General features: G+C 52.7%; 1 protein-coding gene across 1 annotated transcript; it reads right to left on the bottom strand.

Moving 5' to 3' along the window:
* Positions 1-769: 769 nt before the first annotated feature.
* GDF15 (growth differentiation factor 15) lies at positions 770-5,454 on the bottom strand. The gene is made up of 2 exons (XM_027587892.2): positions 5,150-5,454; positions 770-3,624 (listed from the first exon to the last, which is right to left on the bottom strand). The coding sequence occupies exons 1-2, from the start codon at positions 5,430-5,432 to the stop codon at positions 2,981-2,983; spliced, it is 927 nt and encodes a 308-aa protein (XP_027443693.2). The 5' UTR covers positions 5,433-5,454; the 3' UTR covers positions 770-2,980.
* Between the last annotated feature and the right edge of the window lie 12,900 nt (positions 5,455-18,354).

Below are 18,354 nucleotides of genomic sequence, written 5' to 3'. Positions count from 1 at the left end.
GCATACTGGGTGGGGGGACCGGCCTGGTAAGCAGCAACTAGAGGTATGGAAAGGCACACGGGCATAATAATGTTCAGCAAAGGCAACAGCTGATATTTGGGGGAAATGCTCATATGGCATCAGCTAGCTTTGGGGGACCCTGGGATTGAGCTTAACTTTGAGGCTCTCTTGGGTTCCCCAACACTTGGGAATGATCTGGGGTGGGAGAGGGCACCTATAAAGGTCTTTAGCTTCCTTGAACCTCTGCATCCCCACCCTAGACACTGTTCAAATGCCCACCCCTGCCCCCGATCATGTGCCTTCCTCGCCTCCAGCATAAATTAGATCCCAGCCCTCTCCAGCTCTCACGCCTTCACATCTACCCATGGCTCTTCAAACACACCCATACCACTCACCACCACCGATGAGATTTGGTGGATTCTGGCCCCCACCCACCTCTCTGACCCCATCTTCAACAGTTTTGTGGCTGAACACTGAGCTTGTTCCTACCTCAGGGCCTTTGCACCTGCTGTTCTGACTTCCTCAAATGCCCATTCCCCAACTCTCCCCTGAGTCCTGTTCTTCCTCCAGGTCTCAGTTCAGATGCCATATCCTCAGGGAGGCCCCCTCCCCCAACTGTCTAAATCACCTCTGCCTGGGCACCTGGGTGGCTCAGTTGGTTAAGAGACTGCCTTTGGCTCAGGTCATGATCCTGGAGTCCCGGGATCGAGTCCTGCGTCGGGCTCCCTGCTCGGGGGGGGGTCTGCTTCTCCCTCTGACCCTCTTCCCTCTCGTGCTCTCTGTCTCTCATTCTCTCTCTCTCAAATAAATAAATAAAATCTTAAAAAAAATAAATAAATCACCTCTGCCTCCACTCATTAATGCACTCCCTGGGTTGACTCCACAGCACAATTCATACTGCAGTCCACCACTTTCTTATTATGTAACTTTGTACTCATTTGTTTCCCTCACTCGACAGCTTAGATGGGGTGCTTTTGCCTGTCTTGTTCCTTCTTTTTTTTTTTTTTTAAGATTTTATTTATTTATTTGACAGAGAGACAGCCAGAGCAGGAACACAAGCAGGGGGAGTGGGAGAGGGAGAAGCAGGCTTCCCGCCAAGCAGGGAGCCCGATGCGGGGCTCGATCCCAGGACCCTGGGATCATGACCTGAACTGAAGGCAGACGCTTAATGACTGAGCCACCCAGGCGCCCCTGTCTTGTTCCTTCTGTGTCCTGAGTGCCCAGTCAAGACCTGGCACAAAGCGGGCATTTACTGACTACATTCATGGGCACCTACAATCATTCAGGTCTGCCTCTAGGTGGCAGCATTCACAGGGGACACACCTCACTCACTGCTGGCAGTAGGTACTCTGTCCCCCAGACCCCCATAACATTTCCCTTCGGAGATTCTCAGGGTGAACAGGCACATCGGTGTGGGAAGGGGGGACCTGGCACATATCAGGGATCCCAAGATCCTAAGTAGGAAGACTGTATAACATGGGAGATGCTGTGTGCACGAAAATGTTCTTCACAACGTATTTATTTCCTCCTGTTTTTTTGTTTGTTTGTTTGTTTTTTGTTTTTCTTTTTTAACTGGCTGCTTGGAGTTTATTTTCTACTTGGTGCAAGGCACACAATTATAGGGTGTCAGGGAGGCATGCATGTGGCGTGGATGGTAAAAAGTGGGGTTCTCTCAACTTCCTTTTTGGTGTTTTGATATTAAAAAAACCCAACTGCTTCTGCTTGCTGCTGCAGCCTGCCTAATCTAGGGGGAGGGGAAGGGAGGAGAGGGGAAAGGCTCTGATGAGCCTAGCGCCGCCTGAGGCCTGGTGGCTGGGGGTGGCCACAGGACTGGGGCGGGGTGTTGGCTTTGCCAGGCTGGCCATCGAGCTGCTTCCTCACAGCTTCCAGAGCCAAGTCATAGGTGATCCAGCCGCTGGAGGCCTGGAGAGATCCTGAGGGTTCTGGGGACTCCAACACTGTAGTCATGAACAGGAGAGTGGACTTCCTGAAACAGAAGCTTGCCCACCAGTGACCCGGGTTGGCCTTGGGGAGAGCTGGGGTGGTGAGGGATGGCTTCCCCAGGATACTCTGCACTTCCGCAGGAGCTGTTACTGGAAATGGAACCCAGACGGCGCCAGTAATGGCGTGGTCTGGAGCCAGCAGATGGAGGGGATGGCTGCCATGCTGTTGCTTGTGGGCTGGTGGAAACCAAGTGCAGGCAGAGCCCCAGAATTCCTAGTCGCCTTAGCTGCACAGGGCGTGGCCCCCCTGGCCCTTGGAGGGAGGTGCCCCCAAAAGAAGTGATGGGACTCTTCTAGGTCGGGGGCAACATCACACACAATACACTTGGCTGCAGACGGACATGACTCTAGGCTGCCTGTGTTTGGAAAGGTGACTCCAGTGCAAGGAGAGACTGACTGCACGACGGTGATAGAGACAGGGCCATATAACTACAGAAACAGGAATACTTAAGAGATGAGATATGGAGGGAGACTGCCACCCAGAAAGAGAGACACAAGGAGATAGAGAAGCAGAGACAGAGAGAAGGATTGTCCTTGAGGTGCATCGGTGTCATGAGCACCATCCATTGCCTGACATGCCAGAACGCTCCACCATGCATTCCCTGAACGGGGTTCCACTCACCCTGATACCAGGTCCCCTGCGAGGACTGAGGCCAAGGAGGGGAAGGTTCTTCCCAGAGTCACTAGCTTCATCCTGGACATCACGGGGCTCAGGTCAGACAGCTTCATTTTTATTACCACAGTTTAAATAAGTGCACACTGTCAGACCAGCCCTCCCTAGCCCTCCAGTCCCCAGGGAGATCATCCCAATAAATTAATAATAAATACAAACTTATAAATACAGAGGTTTGGGCGGGACGGGGTAGACAACAGTGGTGGGAGTCGGGCATCTAAGGTCCCACAAGCCCATTCGACAGGCAAGGATCTCTGAGGTCACCTCCATTGCTCACGAGCCGTAAGTGAAAGACTAGGACCGCTCATACGCAGTGGCAGTCCTTGGCCACGAGGTCGTCGAAGGGCGTAAGCGACACGCGACCCTCACCGTCTTGGTGCATGAGCACCACCGGCTCATAGCTGGCGGGCACGCAGCACGGTGCAGGCGCGGCGTCGGGGTTCAGGCCGTGCAGGCGCGCCTGCATCTGCGCGTGCGTGTTAGCCGATCGGAACTGACTTGGGCACGCGCCAATACACATGCGCACGTCTAGCTCGCGAGGCGCCACCACCCAGTTGGCCCAACCCAAGTCCTCGAGCGACGCGCGCAGGCTTTGCAGGTGGCAGCAGCGCCCCTCCCCGAGGGGGCAACCGTCCCCGACGTGCGCATGCGCGTTGCGGCGCCCCCTGGCCGCGCGTGGCCGCCAGTGCAGCTCAAGCTGGGGACGTGCAGAAGGCAACGTCGCTCCCAACCGGTCCCACCGAGGCAACACTCGCAGGCGTAGTGTGGGCGCCCCGGAAACTCCAAGGCTGAGTTGACGCTGCAGCGGCCGAGTCACGTCCCACGAGCTCGGCTCCGTCGGGGACAGCCTGAGCAGCGCCCGATACAGGCGGGAGGTTACGGGGAGCCCCTCAGTCAGGTCGGCCCGGGCGATGCGCAGGTGCAGGTGGCCGCCCGGTCCAAGTCGCACTGAGGAAGAGAGGAAACCAGTCAACCACATGCCTACTGTGCGCCAGGTGCCGAGTGCCCATTTCCTCCCACACGCCAAGCTGCATCCCACCTCAGGGCCTTTGCACAAGCTGCTTCCTCTTCCAAGCACACTATTCCCCTGAATCTCAGCATGGCAGGCTACGTATCCCTCCACGCTGCCTAAAATAGGCACTGCCCTATTTTATTTTATTTCATTGTGTATCATTTCATCTTCCCTACTGAATCCCCTCACCAGGGATTTCTGTCTGCTTTGTCACCACCATGTCTGGCATACGGTAGGTGCTTAGTAAATACTTGCTGGAATTAGGGCGCCTGGGTGGCTCAGTCGGTTAAGCCTCTGCCTTCCGCTCAGGTCAGGATGCCAAGGGTCCTGGGATCCAGCCTCATGTCGGGCTCCCTGCCCAGCCAGGAGTCTGCTTCTCCATCTCCCTCTGCCCCTCCCCCTCTCTGCTTGTGCTCTCTCTCTCTCTCTCTCTCTCAAATAAATAAAATCTAATATATATATATATATATATATTTGCAGGAATTAATGGTACATGATATTTAGAGGGACTAAAATCCAAACACTGGTTCTGCCTCCTGTGGCAGTCAAAAACATTTCATTGAAGGCCTACTAAGTGCTGGGACTAGCTACTGTGTTTTCAACTCTCTGGGTCTTGGTTTCCATATCTGAGAAATGAAAGATATCTGGATCCTCAGGATTCTCAGATCCCTAGGCTGGTACAGGTGTTGGAGATACTGTGGGGGACTAGGGTTTGAGGGCCCTGGACACCGGTCACCAGGCTCAGAGAGGACAAGCCGGTTATCTGGAGTCTCACAGCTCTAGTAGGATTAGGGCGAGATAGTAGCGCTCCCTCCTGGCCTGACACTCTTCCCCTAACCCCTCCCAGTTCCCAGCGTAGCCCAGATCTCCTCCTGCCCTCTCTTCCCCCTAGATCCTCCGTGGATGGGTGAGAAGATATCTCCTCCCTCCCTAGGGCACATGCCACGTGCGACTTGAGCAGTGCCGTGTCAAGGGATTGCGTCAGATTTGGAACCAGGACGGGCAGATTCCACCTATCGCTAGGCTGCGCTCCTCTCATCCGCTCCGCCTGCTCCTCTTGTCTGCTCCGCCCGCTCCCTGCTCTCTGGCATCCTTTCTCCTGGATTGCGCGCCCTCCCCCATACATCCAAGGACAAGGACCCCCCACCCACCCACTCCCTGCTGCCTGACTTTGTCTCTGGGCATTCCAGGCTCTGTGAGTTTTCAAAAGAATCCCTAGCTTCTCTGAGCCTCAGTTTCCCCATCTGCCATCGTTAACATCTCACTTTGGCCAAGCCTCACCTTGTCTCGGCATAAACCGGGCCACCAGCTCCCCCATCAGCCCCAAGGGGAGATGTTCTTGTCCGATTCACAGATGGGGAAACTGAGGCTCAGGGGCAGGCCTGGGCCCCTATGACTCAGAACCACTGGTTAAATGATGGTAGCTGCCCAGGGGACAGAGGTCTCTTAGATTTCACTCACGCTTTGGAGTGAGTATCCGGACTTGAGCTGCAGGGACGAGGTCAGGGTTTGAATCAATCCAGCTTTGGTTCAACCGCAGCCTGGTCTGCAGGTGCTCGTAGCGTTTCAGAAACTCCTGGACTCTGGAGACTTCCGTGCTGGAGTGTGCGTCTGAGGGTCCCGGAAAGGCCGGGAGGTGCTCCTGGGCCAGAGACAGGGCGCCTCCCGAAGGCAGCCACGAGAACATCAGCAGCATCAGCAGCATCGGAGAGCCGTGCGGTGGCGTCAGTCCGTGTCCAGGCATGCCAGTGCTAGCTGAGCTCTGAACTGAGACACCGGACGCTGCTGGACTGGCCTTTATAATCCCCGGACTTTGTCCGCCCCCGCCTGCCTGGTCCCTTCCGCCCTGGGTGCAGAGTAAACACTCCAGGGACCATAGTTGGCTGAGTCTTGGGCTGCTTTTTCAGGGGGAGGCCCTTCTGGGGGGGGTTCTCTTGGAGAAGCGGGGGTACCTACCCCCTAGAAGCCTCTCTGAATCTCAGTATCCTCTTCTATGAGATGGGCACTTCCTCCCAGCTTGGTGGACTGGTGGAAAGAATGCTTTTGTCAAAGAAGACTTATTAGCCACCAGCTATGTGCTAAATTCCACAGCAGCACCTTAAGTGGTGGCCTTCTCCCTCATGGGATTCTCTCTCTCTCTTCCCGGTTAGGGCCAAAGGCTAAAAATGTTGAAAAACAAAGGAAGCAGAGGAGAAAGGGCCAGAAAGTACAACCTCAGGCAAGTCAGTCCTCTCCATCCCATCTCTGTTTCTTCATCTGGAAAATGAAAACTGGAGAGAAGTTCAAATAGATAGAAAGGACAGGGCCAGATGCATAGGAGGTATGTGGTTAACTGGTGTGTTTGCAGGCACTCAACATTATCTGTGGGGGAACTCTTACTCATTCCTCGAAACCCTACTCAAAAAGCCCCTCCTCCAGAAAGCCTTCTCTGACCCTCAGCTGGGTGCTCCCAACGCCCATCCTCTCCTCCAGCCCAGCCTTGACCTCCCAGCACTGAGACTATCTGTGCTTGGCTCTGTCTTCCCCAGACTGGAGGTCTCTGAAGACTTAGATGGAGATGAAGCTACTCTGGGACACAGTCCCTCGGCTGGGCCCAGAACAGAGATGGCAGGGAATCAGAGTGCTGGGGTTTAGGTCAGGGAGGGCTGGTGTCAGGTCCAGCCACCAGATGGTGGAGGGGCAAGGGGTGCCCCAGAAAGACCCAGGTCTTCCCCTCAGCCCCTTCTCCACGGCTCAGGCCCCCTGGCCCCAGCCCCTGTGCCTGCTTCTAGCTTCCTGGCCAGAGAGAAGATGAGCGGCTGTGTTGAGGCAGATGGAGGGGATGTGTCAAGTGGGACAGAGTGTGTGCTGGTGAGAGGCACAAGGACATGCTGGGGGGCCCCACAGCAAGTCTCCCCTGGAGGAACAGGGTCAGACCTCTCCCCACCCCCAGCATGCACCCACTGGGGAGACTCGGGCCCCCCTGAGTCTCAGTCTCAGCTTCTATGCGTGAGATTATCACCCAGCTATGGGTCCAAATCTCCCCCCCACCCCCACCCCGTGATGCTCCGGGCATTCAAGTGCTTAGTAAACACACTCGTTCCTGCCACTGTCACTTCCATCCTGACGGGGGCTGTTGGGAAAATGGGCCTCTTGCCTCACCAGCTTGGCACACGTAGTAAGTGCTCAGTAACAGGGGTCAGAGCAGAGGCCAGGCCCCGAAGGCGAGCCAGAATGCTGAGTAGTCCAGACTGGTAGGGACAGGGCAGCGAGGGTCACCAGTGCCTAGATCTGATCTGACCTGGGGCTGAGTGGGGCAAAGGGGGCGCTGTCCTAGTAGGCATCCCTGCAAGATCAATGATGGCGAGATGCCAACATTCACTAGCCTCCATTACTGAATAAGGGAATCAAACCAAGAGGGGGCAAGGAGGCGCGTAAGGTTGTAGGGGGGCGACTCCATACTGGAGATCTCACATACGTCCAGCTCCTGGCTGGCCATCTGTTTTCCTGGCATTTCTAAGCCTGGGATAGGATTCTGAAGTTTCCTCTGTCTAGAACTGTTGACTGTTTTTTTTCCTCCAAATTTCAAAGCCTCGTGAAGAGTTTCTCCTGACCCAGGTCCCAACAGACTGGACATTTGTCAGCTCCAGAGAAGCTGGCCTGGGTTGACGTTCTAGCCTACTCCTCCCTGGCCGTGACACATGGGACAACGGGCATCAACTGGCAGAGCCTCAGTTTCCCCATCTGTAAAAGGTGGTAACAGCACTCTGTGTCAGGGTTGTGGGGACAACACACAGGGAGTGGGAATGTTTGCACATGCTCTGCGGCAACCTGATCATGATTCAAATCCCAGCGCCACCCACTTTGCTGTGTGACCATAGGCAAGTCACTCCAACTCTCTGTGCATCAGAACAAAGGTAGTGTGTTGTGAGGAAGGCGAATGTTCAGAACAGAAATTTTATTCTTAACTCAGCGCACTCATAACTGCCACCACAGACTGGGCACCGGGTCACATACCAAGGACAGGAATCCCAGTGATTCTGGGCCCCCTCTGCCCACTGATGCCTCCTAGGCCAAGGATCATCCCGGTGGACCCTAACCTCTCACAAAGACACAAAGAAATCACATATTTCAACTGTTTCATTTACTTTTTGGGGTGTCGTTTGGACAGTGTCCAGCAGACCCTGGGGTCCCAGGCACGGGGGTTTCGGACAAGGCATTCACAGGAGCTCTGGGCATCAGGGAGAAGGCAAGCAGAGGGGCCAGCGGCCAGCCCCTCCCTTGGGGACAGAAGATGCCGTCACCTTCAGCAGGAACGTTTTCTCCGAAAGAGAGATTTAGGAACAGCTGGAAATCTGAGATGTTAAGGGAGCCCCAGAAACACACCAGGTACCCCCAGGGCAGGCAGAAGATCAACTCTGTTCCCCGAAATCCTCCTGTAGTACTCGGGGATACCACCTGCCTTGGGAGCGGAGAGCCCAATTCCAAACCAGCTTTCTCCGGGGTTTCCTCAAGACGAAGTATGTGGGGGGGCGACTGGGTGGCTCAGTCGTTAAGTGTCTGCCTTTAGCTCAGGTCATGATCCCGGGGTCCTGGGATCGAGCCCCGCATCGGGCTTCCTGCTCGGCGGGAAGCCTGCCTCTCCCTCTCTCACTCCCCCTGCTTGTGCTCCCTCTCTTGCTGTCTCTCTCTGTCAAATAAATAAATAAAATCCTAAAAAAGAAAGACGAAGTATGTGGGCCACGAGGGCCACTTGCCCCAGACCCCACTGGGTGAACACTTGGGTGACTCCCACCCAAGCAGTGGGGAGCCAGGGCCACCTCCCAGAGCCTGGGGTCGCTTCTCTCTTTCCCATCCCGTCCCCTTTCTCTGTGCCCCATGAATACTGGGGAGGCAGGAACTGGGCAGCTGAAGGAAGGTTTGGTGAGGAGAGGGAGGAAGAGAAATGGATTTGGGGAAGAAGGAACAGCTAAAGGCTGGACTGGAGTCCCTCAAGATCTGTGAGCCCTCAACCCTCAGCTTGTGACCAGTGAGCCTCAGTTTCCCTGTCTGTAAAAGGTGGTAATGGCACCCCCTCACGGGGTTGGAAGGAGGACTCATAGGCAGTGAGTCAGGGGACAATGTGCACTCAGCATCTGTTAGGAATTGAGTTTCAAGGCATGGCCATTGGCAAGTACCTGCCTCACCCGAAAGGCTGCTATTCTGACCTGTGGGCCTGGAGCCAAAGTGGCGACATTATGGTCAGGCTATGAGACATATCCCAAATGCTTTTTACCCGGTCTTCCTGGTGGTTCCGGCACTCCAGGGGCCTGGAGGCTCCCTCCGGGTTGGACAATGAACTGAGACCCAGGCCCGCATGGCGCTTCAAGGACTGTAGGACTCACAGTGGGCTTGGCACCGTTGGAGACAGTGGGAGTAGGGCCGGAAAAGGCAGGATTTCTCAGGGGCAGAAGAGATGTTAGGCTGGAGGTTTCCTGTGGAGAAAGAAAGAGAAACTGACCCCTCGTGGGCCTCCTTATGTGCAGGGCGTGGGGTGGCAGACCACACAAGATGTCCAGCTTCCAGATTCCTTGGACCCTTAGGATCCCTAGACAGCTCCCCTCCCAGGTCTTGGGGACAACTGCGGAGTGGGCCTGTGGTTCTAGGACCCTCGACCTAGTTACTAGGTTACTCTCCGTCTGAGAGGATAGAGGTTTACTTGGAAATACACAGCCCAGGTGAGACCAGGGAGGGTTCCGAGCCCTCCCCGGAGCCTGACACCTCCCCCGCCCCCAAATCCTCCCCCCCGGGATCCTAGGTAGCACAGTTCTCAAGGGCACCTTCTGCTGGCAACTTTAGCTGAGTTTGGCCCTCGATTGCCTCAAATCTGGAACCAACCTGAGCGGGTTCTGCCCACCTTCCCCTACTCCCACATGCAGACCCCTAGCCAAGGGCAAGAACTATGCCCTCCTGGCACCCGCTTCTCTGGGTTCCGCAGGTGCTGAGCCCTTTCTCACTTTCAGGAGAGTTGCTGGCCATTCTGGGTCTCAGTTTCCCCATCTGTGATCAGGATGGGGTTTTAACAATCCCATGTTGGCCGAGCCCCACCCTGTCTGGCCACAAATGAGGCTGTTAGGGGCACCTGGGTGGCTCAGTTGGTTGGGCAGCTGCCTTCAGCTCAGGTCATGATCCTGGAGTGCCGGGATCAAGTCCCGCATCGGGCTCCCTGCTCGGCGGGGAGTCTGCTTCTCCCTCTGACCCTCCCCCCTCTCATGTGCTCTCTCTCTCATTCTCTCTCTCTCAAATGAATAAGTAAAAATCTTTAAAAAAAAAAAACAAATGAGGCTGTTAGCTACTTCATCAGTCACGGTGGGGGATGGGATATTCCTGCCTAGTTCACAACTGAGCAGTGTTTTTCTAAGACACAGAACCACTGGTTGGATGTGGGGACTGCCCAGAGGGGTCTCCGAGACTTTACCCACACTTCAGGATGCAGTTGGGGTGTGAGTCTTTCAAGTTCTTGGTCAACGGCAGCATGGGCGGGGTGTCCTTGAAGTGTTTCTGCAACTTCTGGGATCTGGGCACATCCAGCCTGGAGTGCATTTTGGAGGGTCCTGGGAAGGTCGGGAGGTGCTCCTGGATCAGGGATAGGGCACGCCCCAGTGGTAGCCCCCTGGGGTGTCAGCAGCATCAGGGAGAAACGTGATGGTGTTGGTTCCTGCCCAGGCATGGCTGTGCTCCTTGCTCTCTGAGCTGGGCCTGACACTGTAGGACCAAACTTTATAGTCTGAACTTAACTATCCCGGCCTCCCCAGCATCTCCTGCCCACCCCTGTGTACAAAACTTACTTGAGAGGTCACAGTGGGGCCTGGTTGCAGAGATGTGCTCCTGATGAAGCTGGGGCACCACTTGGAGCCTCAGTATCCTCCTCCGTAAAATGAGAACATCAGCTCAGCCTGGTGGACTGGTGGAAAGAATGCTTTTGTCGAAGAAGACTTATTACAATGTCACTAACTAGGGGGCGCCTGGGTGGCTCAGTCGGTTAAGCGACTGCCTTCGGCTCAGGTCATGATCCTGGAGTCCCGGGATCGAGTCCCGCATCGGGCTCCCTGCTCAGCAGGGAGTCTGCTTCTCCCTCTGACCCTCCCCCCTCTCACGTGCTCTCTCTCTCTTTCATTCTTTCTGAAATAAATAAATAAAATCTTTAAAAAAAAAAACAATGTCATTAACTATGTGCTAAATTTCATGGCAGGAGCTTAAGAGGTGGCCTTCTCCCTCATGGGATTCTTGCTCTCCCTTCCTGGTTAGGGCCAAAGGCTAAAGATGTTGAAAAACAAAGGAAGCAGAGGAGAGAAAGGACAGAAAGAGCCAGAAAGTACAACCTCAGGCAAGTCAGTCCTCTCCTTCCCATCTCCGTTTCTTTGTCTGGAAAATGAGAACTGAGACTTTCACTGGAGAAAAGTTCAAATGAGGTAGAAAGGACAGGGCCAGGTGCATAGGAGGTATGTGGTTAACTGGGTGTATTTGCAGTCACTCATCACTATCTGTGGGGGAACTCTTACTTGTTCCTCAAAACCTTACTCAAAAAAACCCCTCCTCCAGAAAGCCTTCTCTGACACTACCATCCCAGGCTCAGCTGGGTGCTCCCAACCCCCATCCTCTCCTCCAGCCCAGCCTTGACCTGAGTCAAGTCCCTGAGCGTCCCGAGTGATGCCCCCAGGAAGCAGGAGGTGCTTAAGCCTGCTCCTGCCACTGTCACTTTCCAGCCTGATCACAGCTGGCTGGGAGGTTAGACCCAGCCTCTTTCCATTCAGACCCAGTCGCTTTCTAGGGATAAGAAAGCCAGGGCCCTGGGGGCAAGTAAGGTAGATAGAGTTGTAGGGGACAATCCCACCATGTCCCGTCAGGCCATGCAGGCCTCTATGCACCCCTGGTTCTCCTGCGAGGCTGTCAGGTGTGAGGCTCCGTGGAAAAGTAGCAGAAGGTTCAACATTTTCAAGTGAGCAGTGGAGTGGCGTGCAGTGGTTGTGCTGCCATCACCTGTCTTTTCTGGAACATTCTCATCACCACACAAGGAGACCTTGTCCCCCTGAGCAGCCACTCCCCCTCGGCCTCCCCCAGCCCGTGGCAGCCACCAATCAGCTTTCTGTCTCTGTGGATCTGCCTGCTCTGGACATTTCATATTAAGTATACTGCACCCAATTTCCAATGTGGTGGAGCGGGGGTAGGTTTCTGCACGCCAACAATTCTCCAACACGGATGGGTGTCCTACGATTCAACCTAATCCTGACACCACCTACCTATGTCAGATCCCACAGATTCAGGGTTCAGTCCTACAAGACTGTCTCCACTTCAGATGCCCAGAGCAAGTCCTGGTTGTTAGCTGCGGTCCTGATAGCCTGGCTATAACTCAGAGGCTTCCAGGACCTCTTCTCCTTGGGTTCGGTTACTTTGCTGGAGCGGCTCACGAGCTCAGGAAACCCGTTCACTCACTTACTGATTTATGACAAAGGATGTTAAAGGATACGAATCAGTAGCCAGATGAAGAGATGCATAGGGCAAGATATGTGGGAAGGGGTGCCCTCTCCCCAAGTCTCCATGTTGATCAACGGAGAAGCTCTCCAGGGAACCCTACCCTTTGGGTTTTTATGGAAGCTTCATCACAGGCATGGCTGATTAAATCATTGGCCGTTGGGGGTTGATTCAGCCTCCAGCCCCTCTCCCCTCCCCTGAGGTCAGCGGGAGTGGGACAGAAAGTTAAACTCTCCAAGCACACGGTTAGGTGTCTTCCAAAAGTCACCTCATTAGGAAAATAAAAGACAGGAGCACCTGGGTGGCTCAGGCATCGTCTGCCTTCGGCTCAGGTCCTGGTCCCAGGGTCCTGGGATCAAGCCCCGCATCAGGCTCCTTGCTCAGCAGGAAGCATGCTTCTCCCTCTCCCACTCCCCCTGCTTGTGTTCCCTCTCTCACTGTCTCTGTCAAATAAATAAATAAAATCTTAAAAAAAGAAAAGAAAAGAAAAGACATCTTTGTACTCTTGGAGTACCAGGCTGGCTCAGTCGGTGGAGCATTGAATTCTCAGTCTCAGGGTCGTGAGTTCAAGCCCTACGTGGGGCATGGCGCCTACTTTAAAAAAAAAAAAAAAAAAAGACACATTTATAGCTCTCATCGTGGGAATTCCAAGGATCAAACACCAAACAAACACATATTTCTTATTATAAGTGACAATGTCATACACATATGTGAAATCATACAGCAGGTGGCCTTTCATGCCTGACTTCGTTCACTGAACACATGATGTTTTTAGGGTTCCTCCATGGTGTAGCATGTGTCAGGGTCTCATCCCTTTTTACGGCTGAGTAACATTCCACCAGGTGGATGGACCACATCTTGTTCATCTACTCATGAACATGGTCATTTGGATTGCTTTCACCTTTGGGTGATTGCAGACGGGGCTGCTGTGAACGCTCGCGTGGGGGGGGTCTGAGGACCTGTCTTCAGTTCTTGCGGGGATAGGATAGGCCCAGAAGTGCAATTGCCGGGTCAAATTGGAATTCTGTGTTTAACGTTTTGAGGGGTGGCCAGAATAGTTTCCACAGCTCTGCCTTTTTCCTTTTAAACTTTTATTGAGATACGACTTCCATGAAACAAGAAGAAGCCATCTTAGTGTTCGGCTCCATGGTGTTTCACACACAGTAGGCCTGTGGGACCACTTCCCAGATGAGGTCCCAGATCATTCCCGGTCCCCCTCCCGTCCCGATTCCTATCCCTGGGTAACAGCCAGGCCGATTTCTGTGACCGGCGATGAGTTTGCCTGTTTTCCAACCTGATATAACACAACCAGTCAGGGTATTCTCTTTACGGTCTGGTGTCTCTCACCCAACGTCACGTCTGAGACACTTCTTTCTCTCCCACGGGGTCCATCCTTTTTTTTTTTTTTAAAGATTTTATCTATTTATTTGAGAGAGAGAGAATGAGAGAGAGAGCGCACGAGAGGGAGGAGGGTCTGAGGGAGAAGCAGATTCCCCGCTGAGCAGGGAGCCCGATGCGGGACTCGATCCCGGGACTCCAGGATCATGACCTGAGCCGAAGGCAGTCGCCGAACCAACTGAGCCCCCCAGGCGCCGCCAGTCCATCCCTTTCCCTCGCAGTATCGTGCCCCTCGGCCCACCCAGGAGAGGAGCTGCTGGTTCGTGAATGGGCGTCTGTCACTTTACGAACAGGACCAGTAATTAATGTATTCCTGGAATTTCCCAAGAGGACACAGCGCCACGGAGGGCCTGGGGGATCCCCAGGGACAGGGAAAGGGGGGAACATGAGCTCCATGGTGTTTCCGGTTCACCAAACCCCGAAATGCTGGCAGCCAGGCCCATCTGGCTCCCTTTACAACATCGTTAGCAGATGACCTCATGGCCAGCCCCGTGGCCAAGCTGGGCGGGGCAGTAGGACAGACTGTGGGCAGCCAGCCATGGGTGAGCTCAGCAGGCCGGGACCCTGCATTCCTCGCTGGCAGCTTCCATGGGTCCCCAGGGGCCAATCCAAGGTGGGAGTAAACAGCATGGAGGCCAGGGGTCAGGCCGTCCCTGCCACCTGGCTTGGCCACAAACCGCCCAGAACTTTCCCTCACCACCTACTCTCGTCCATAGTCACCCTCGTCAAACACACACAACACACAACAGAACACACACCCACTTTTATTGTTTGTTCCTCATGACAGGAGGCAAACAGTGATGGCAGGAGGTCCAGAAAAGGCAAAAAAGCAGGTTATTTGAAAATTTCCTATGACTTCGCAGGACAAGGGAGAATTGATAGCCCATTCTGTGAACATCCCTCCAGGCCAGTGGGCACCTCTGTCATCTAGAGGGTTCCACAGCCAGCCCTGGGGTCAAACCCTGGCTCAGCCCTCGAGATGCCCAGCAGATCTGGAAGCATTGCTAATCTCTTCCCAACGTTGGTTTCTCAGTAGTACCCCCTTAGAGAGTAGCCCTGAGTTGATGAGGCTTGAGTTGAGATATAATCCCAATACTTTAGAATTAATTACCATCATGAGGATAGGTGGTTGGGCAGCAATGTCTCTGCTTTAGCCAGAGCTGAGCTGAGCTAGGCCCAGGCAAGTTTGCTTGGAAAGAATGTCTCCTTCCAACAAACTCCTATTTATCTGTTAAACCCCAGCTTTGATGTCCTATCTTTCAATAAGCGTTCCCCATTCTCTCCCCAGGTTCCCCCAGGCTGAAGTGCCTCCCCCGTATGTATGCCTACTATTAAATTTGATTTTCTCCTGTTACTCTGTCTCATGTCAGTTGGATTTAGTCCCACTAGAGGGACTTTGAAGGACAGAGAGAATTCTTCCTCCCCAACACCTGGCTTGTGGCGAAGTCACTCCAAACTCTGTTTCTGTCTTGACATGGCCTTCTCCTCTTCTCCGTCCCTCCTCTCCCCTCTCTAAGGACACCTGTCATATTTAAGGCCCACCATAAATCCAGAATGATCTCGTTCCCGATTTTAACTTAATTACATCTGCAAAGGCCTTTTTGCCAACTAAGGTCACATTCTCAGGGACTGTGAGGGATAGATATCAGATCGGGGGGGGCCCAGAGAAGGGCCGTAAAAGCCGCTGAGAGACATTCACAGCAGTGAATGGGGATGACAAGGGGCGAGGGGAATGCCTACCTCTGCAGCAGAGTGTGGAGTAAAGAAATAAATATCGGGGGACCTGGGTGGCCCAGTCGGTTAAGCGTCTGCCTTCGGCTCAGGTCATGATCCCAGGGTCCTGGGATCGAGCCCCACGTCGGGCTCCCTGCTCAGCGGGAAGCCTGCTTCTCCCTCTCCCACTCCCCTGCTTGTTTCTGCTCTCGTTAACTCTCTCTCCCTCTCTCTCTGTCAAATAAATAAATAAAATCTTAAAAAGAAAGAAAGAAAGAAAGAAATATCAAGGGGGAATTTTTGAGCTCTTATCATGTGTCAGGGGCTTAAGACTCAATCTTTATAAAACCCGATGTGTTGGACGTGTGATCTCCATTTCACAAATGGGACACTGAGGCCAGAGAGGTGGGCTTGCCAAGGCCACATGGCTGGCAGCCAGCAGGGTCGGGGGTGGAGCCCCTTACAGCCAGGCCCGAGACTGCTCCATCTCCCTCAGGACCCCTAACATGACGGGATATGGCCACACTTCCGAGTGTGAGATGCAGTGGGGCAGAAGAAGAATTTCACCCCACCCTTCTAAGTTCTTGGCTGAGACCTCCTGTAGTAAAAGACAGATTAAGAAGAGAAAAACAGAAGTTTAACATGTATACCTCAAATATACATAGGAGAGACACAGGAAAACAGGAAACTCCAGGAGATGGCCCAAGCCATCACCTTAAATACCATCTTCAACTAAAGACAAAAGAAAGATGTTGGGGGTGGGGCTCGAGGCTAGTTATGTGCTTCGTCATTGATAAGATTCTCTTGTGATTTTGAGCCAACCTTCTCGTCCTGATACAGAGAGGGACATGCTCTTACAAATGGTGACCCTCCTTATAAATGACAAAAGAGTCACTTCTACTCTGTTTTTCCAGAGCTTTTCCCGTGTCTGCAGTTTCTCAAAATGGTCCTTATGCCAGAGAAGCATTTTCTGCAGTGGCATCTTCTGCTACCTACAGATGGGAATGATACACACGTACTGTGGGGCATATGATGGGCTTGCAATACTTGGGCATTGTGGGACAAACACACACTCTGGGAAATGAGACTCAGTTTCAAATCCTGATTTTATCAGTTCCTGGCTGTGTGATCTTGGGCGGGGGTCTTGACCTCTCTGTGCCAAGCTCCTCCTCGGATGTCCTGATCCCTGGACTGGCCAGAGCTATGAGGATTCACAGGTCTTTCTCCTTGGTTCTGATAAGGGTAATTCGTCTAGTAGGAGTCATAAAATAGAAGCCACCCCAGTGTCCCTGCCCACATCACAAATCTAAATCTAAGTCAGCCTGCTCTTACAGGAAACCTAACATACACCAATCACAATCTTCTCATTCAGCTTTAGCTAGCTTACCTTAACCTAGAAAATAGGACATGCTGGCCTTGTAAGGAAATCCCTGACCTCCTAGCCAATCATGCCCTGTTTCTGAGTTGCCGCTTCTAAAGTTCTATAGAATTCCTCAGGAAGTGTACTTCTCTGCTTGTGAGGCATGTACTCCCCCAATTCATGGATTGTTTTCCCTTGAATAAAGGGCATCAAACTTGTTGCTAAATTGTAGTATTTTTGTCATTGGACAGTGCTCCCATGAGAGGTCCTTTTTTTTTTTTTTTTAAAGATTTTATTTATTTATTTCACAGAGTGAGCGAGAGAACGTGAGTCGGGGGAGGAGCAGAGGGAGAAGGAGAAGCAGACTCCCCGCCGAGCAGGGAGCCTGATGCGGGGCTTGATCCCAGGACCCTGGGATCATAACCTGAGCCGAAGGCAGACGCTTAACCAACTGAGCCACCCAGGCGTCCCCGAGAGGTGCTTTAAAGAAACCTATCTATTCATTCATTCACTCGTTCATTCCACAAACGCTGTTTTAACATCTGTCATGTGCCAGGGCTCCTTTCAAGTGGCAAGAGAAGGCTCTGGGTATGGAAGGAGTAGCGAAAAGGGAACTCCCGGCAGGGTACACGGCCTATTCAGAGGCCCTGAGGTTGGAGACTCTCCCACAGACAACCTGGAGGTGACAGCCCGGCTCAGGAACTTGAAAGCAGACCCAGGCCCAAGAAACTGTTCACAGCAGATGGGCCTGTTTGAGATCCTGGTTTGCTTCTCCTTAGCTCTGTGAGCAAGCGAGCTCTTCACATCCTTGATTCTTTTTCTTGTCCAGGGCAATTATTCTCACCTGGAGAGGTTTATTTGTGACTCTTCAGGATCAAGGTAAGATTAAAAATCTGTGAGCATTAGAGGCACCCCAAAAAGTACCCCCATCGATGGTGAGGGCTGCTTCTTGAGCAAAGTCAGTTCTAATATTAAAAACAAACAAACATTTTTTTATTGTGTAAAAGACATATAACTTAAATATATCATTTTAACCATTTTAAAATGTGCAATTCAGTGGATTTAGCACATTCACAGGGTTGTGTGACCACCACATCTGTCTAGTTCCAGAACTTTTCATCACCCCAAAAGGAAACCCTGTCCCCCTCTCCCTGCCCCTGCCAACCACCAATCTACTTTCCGTCTATAATTTTGCCTCTTCTGAAAATTTTAGGCAAGTGGAATCGTATAATATTTATACTATATTTTGTCAACTGTGACTAGTGCTGCCGGCAACATGCCTCTGCAAGTTTAGTTTGACCCCCTGTGTCCAGTTCTCCTGGGCCTATACCGAGGAGTGGAATTGCTGGGTCATGTGATGATTTTATGTTTAACTTGCTGAGAAACTGCCAAACCTTCTCTCGTCAGTTTTATTTTCGTTATGAAAGATTTCAGGTATACACAAAAGTATCATTCATAAAATAACACTCACCTACCTTATTCCCAGCTGAAGAAATAGTCCCCAAAGAGCTGAAGCCCCTGTACACCCCCCATCATCCATCCACCACGCTCTCCTCTCCAATCTCAGGGAAGTCTCTGTCTGAAACTAGGATTGGATCATCCCCAGGCCTATTTTTATAATACTATATATATATATTTAAGATTTATTTATTTATTTATCAGAGAGAGAGAGAGAGAGAGAGAGAGCACAAGCAGGTGGAGCTGC

The sequence above is a fragment of the Zalophus californianus genome, chromosome 1 (assembly GCF_009762305.2).
Source record: "Zalophus californianus isolate mZalCal1 chromosome 1, mZalCal1.pri.v2, whole genome shotgun sequence".
NCBI lineage: Eukaryota > Metazoa > Chordata > Mammalia > Carnivora > Otariidae > Zalophus > Zalophus californianus.
Note: the sequence above shows the minus strand (reverse complement) of the source record. Positions and strands in the feature narration are given on the sequence as shown.

Excerpts from the sequence above, each read along its gene's own strand:
- GDF15 (XM_027587892.2), bottom strand. The coding sequence starts at position 5,432 with ATGCCTGGACACGGACTGACGCCACCGCACGGCTCTCCGATGCTGCTG. Across the intron at positions 3,625-5,149 it reads CCGGATACTCACTCCAAAGC|TGCGACTTGGACCGGGCGGC; the intron begins GTGAGTGAAATC and ends TCTCTTCCTCAG.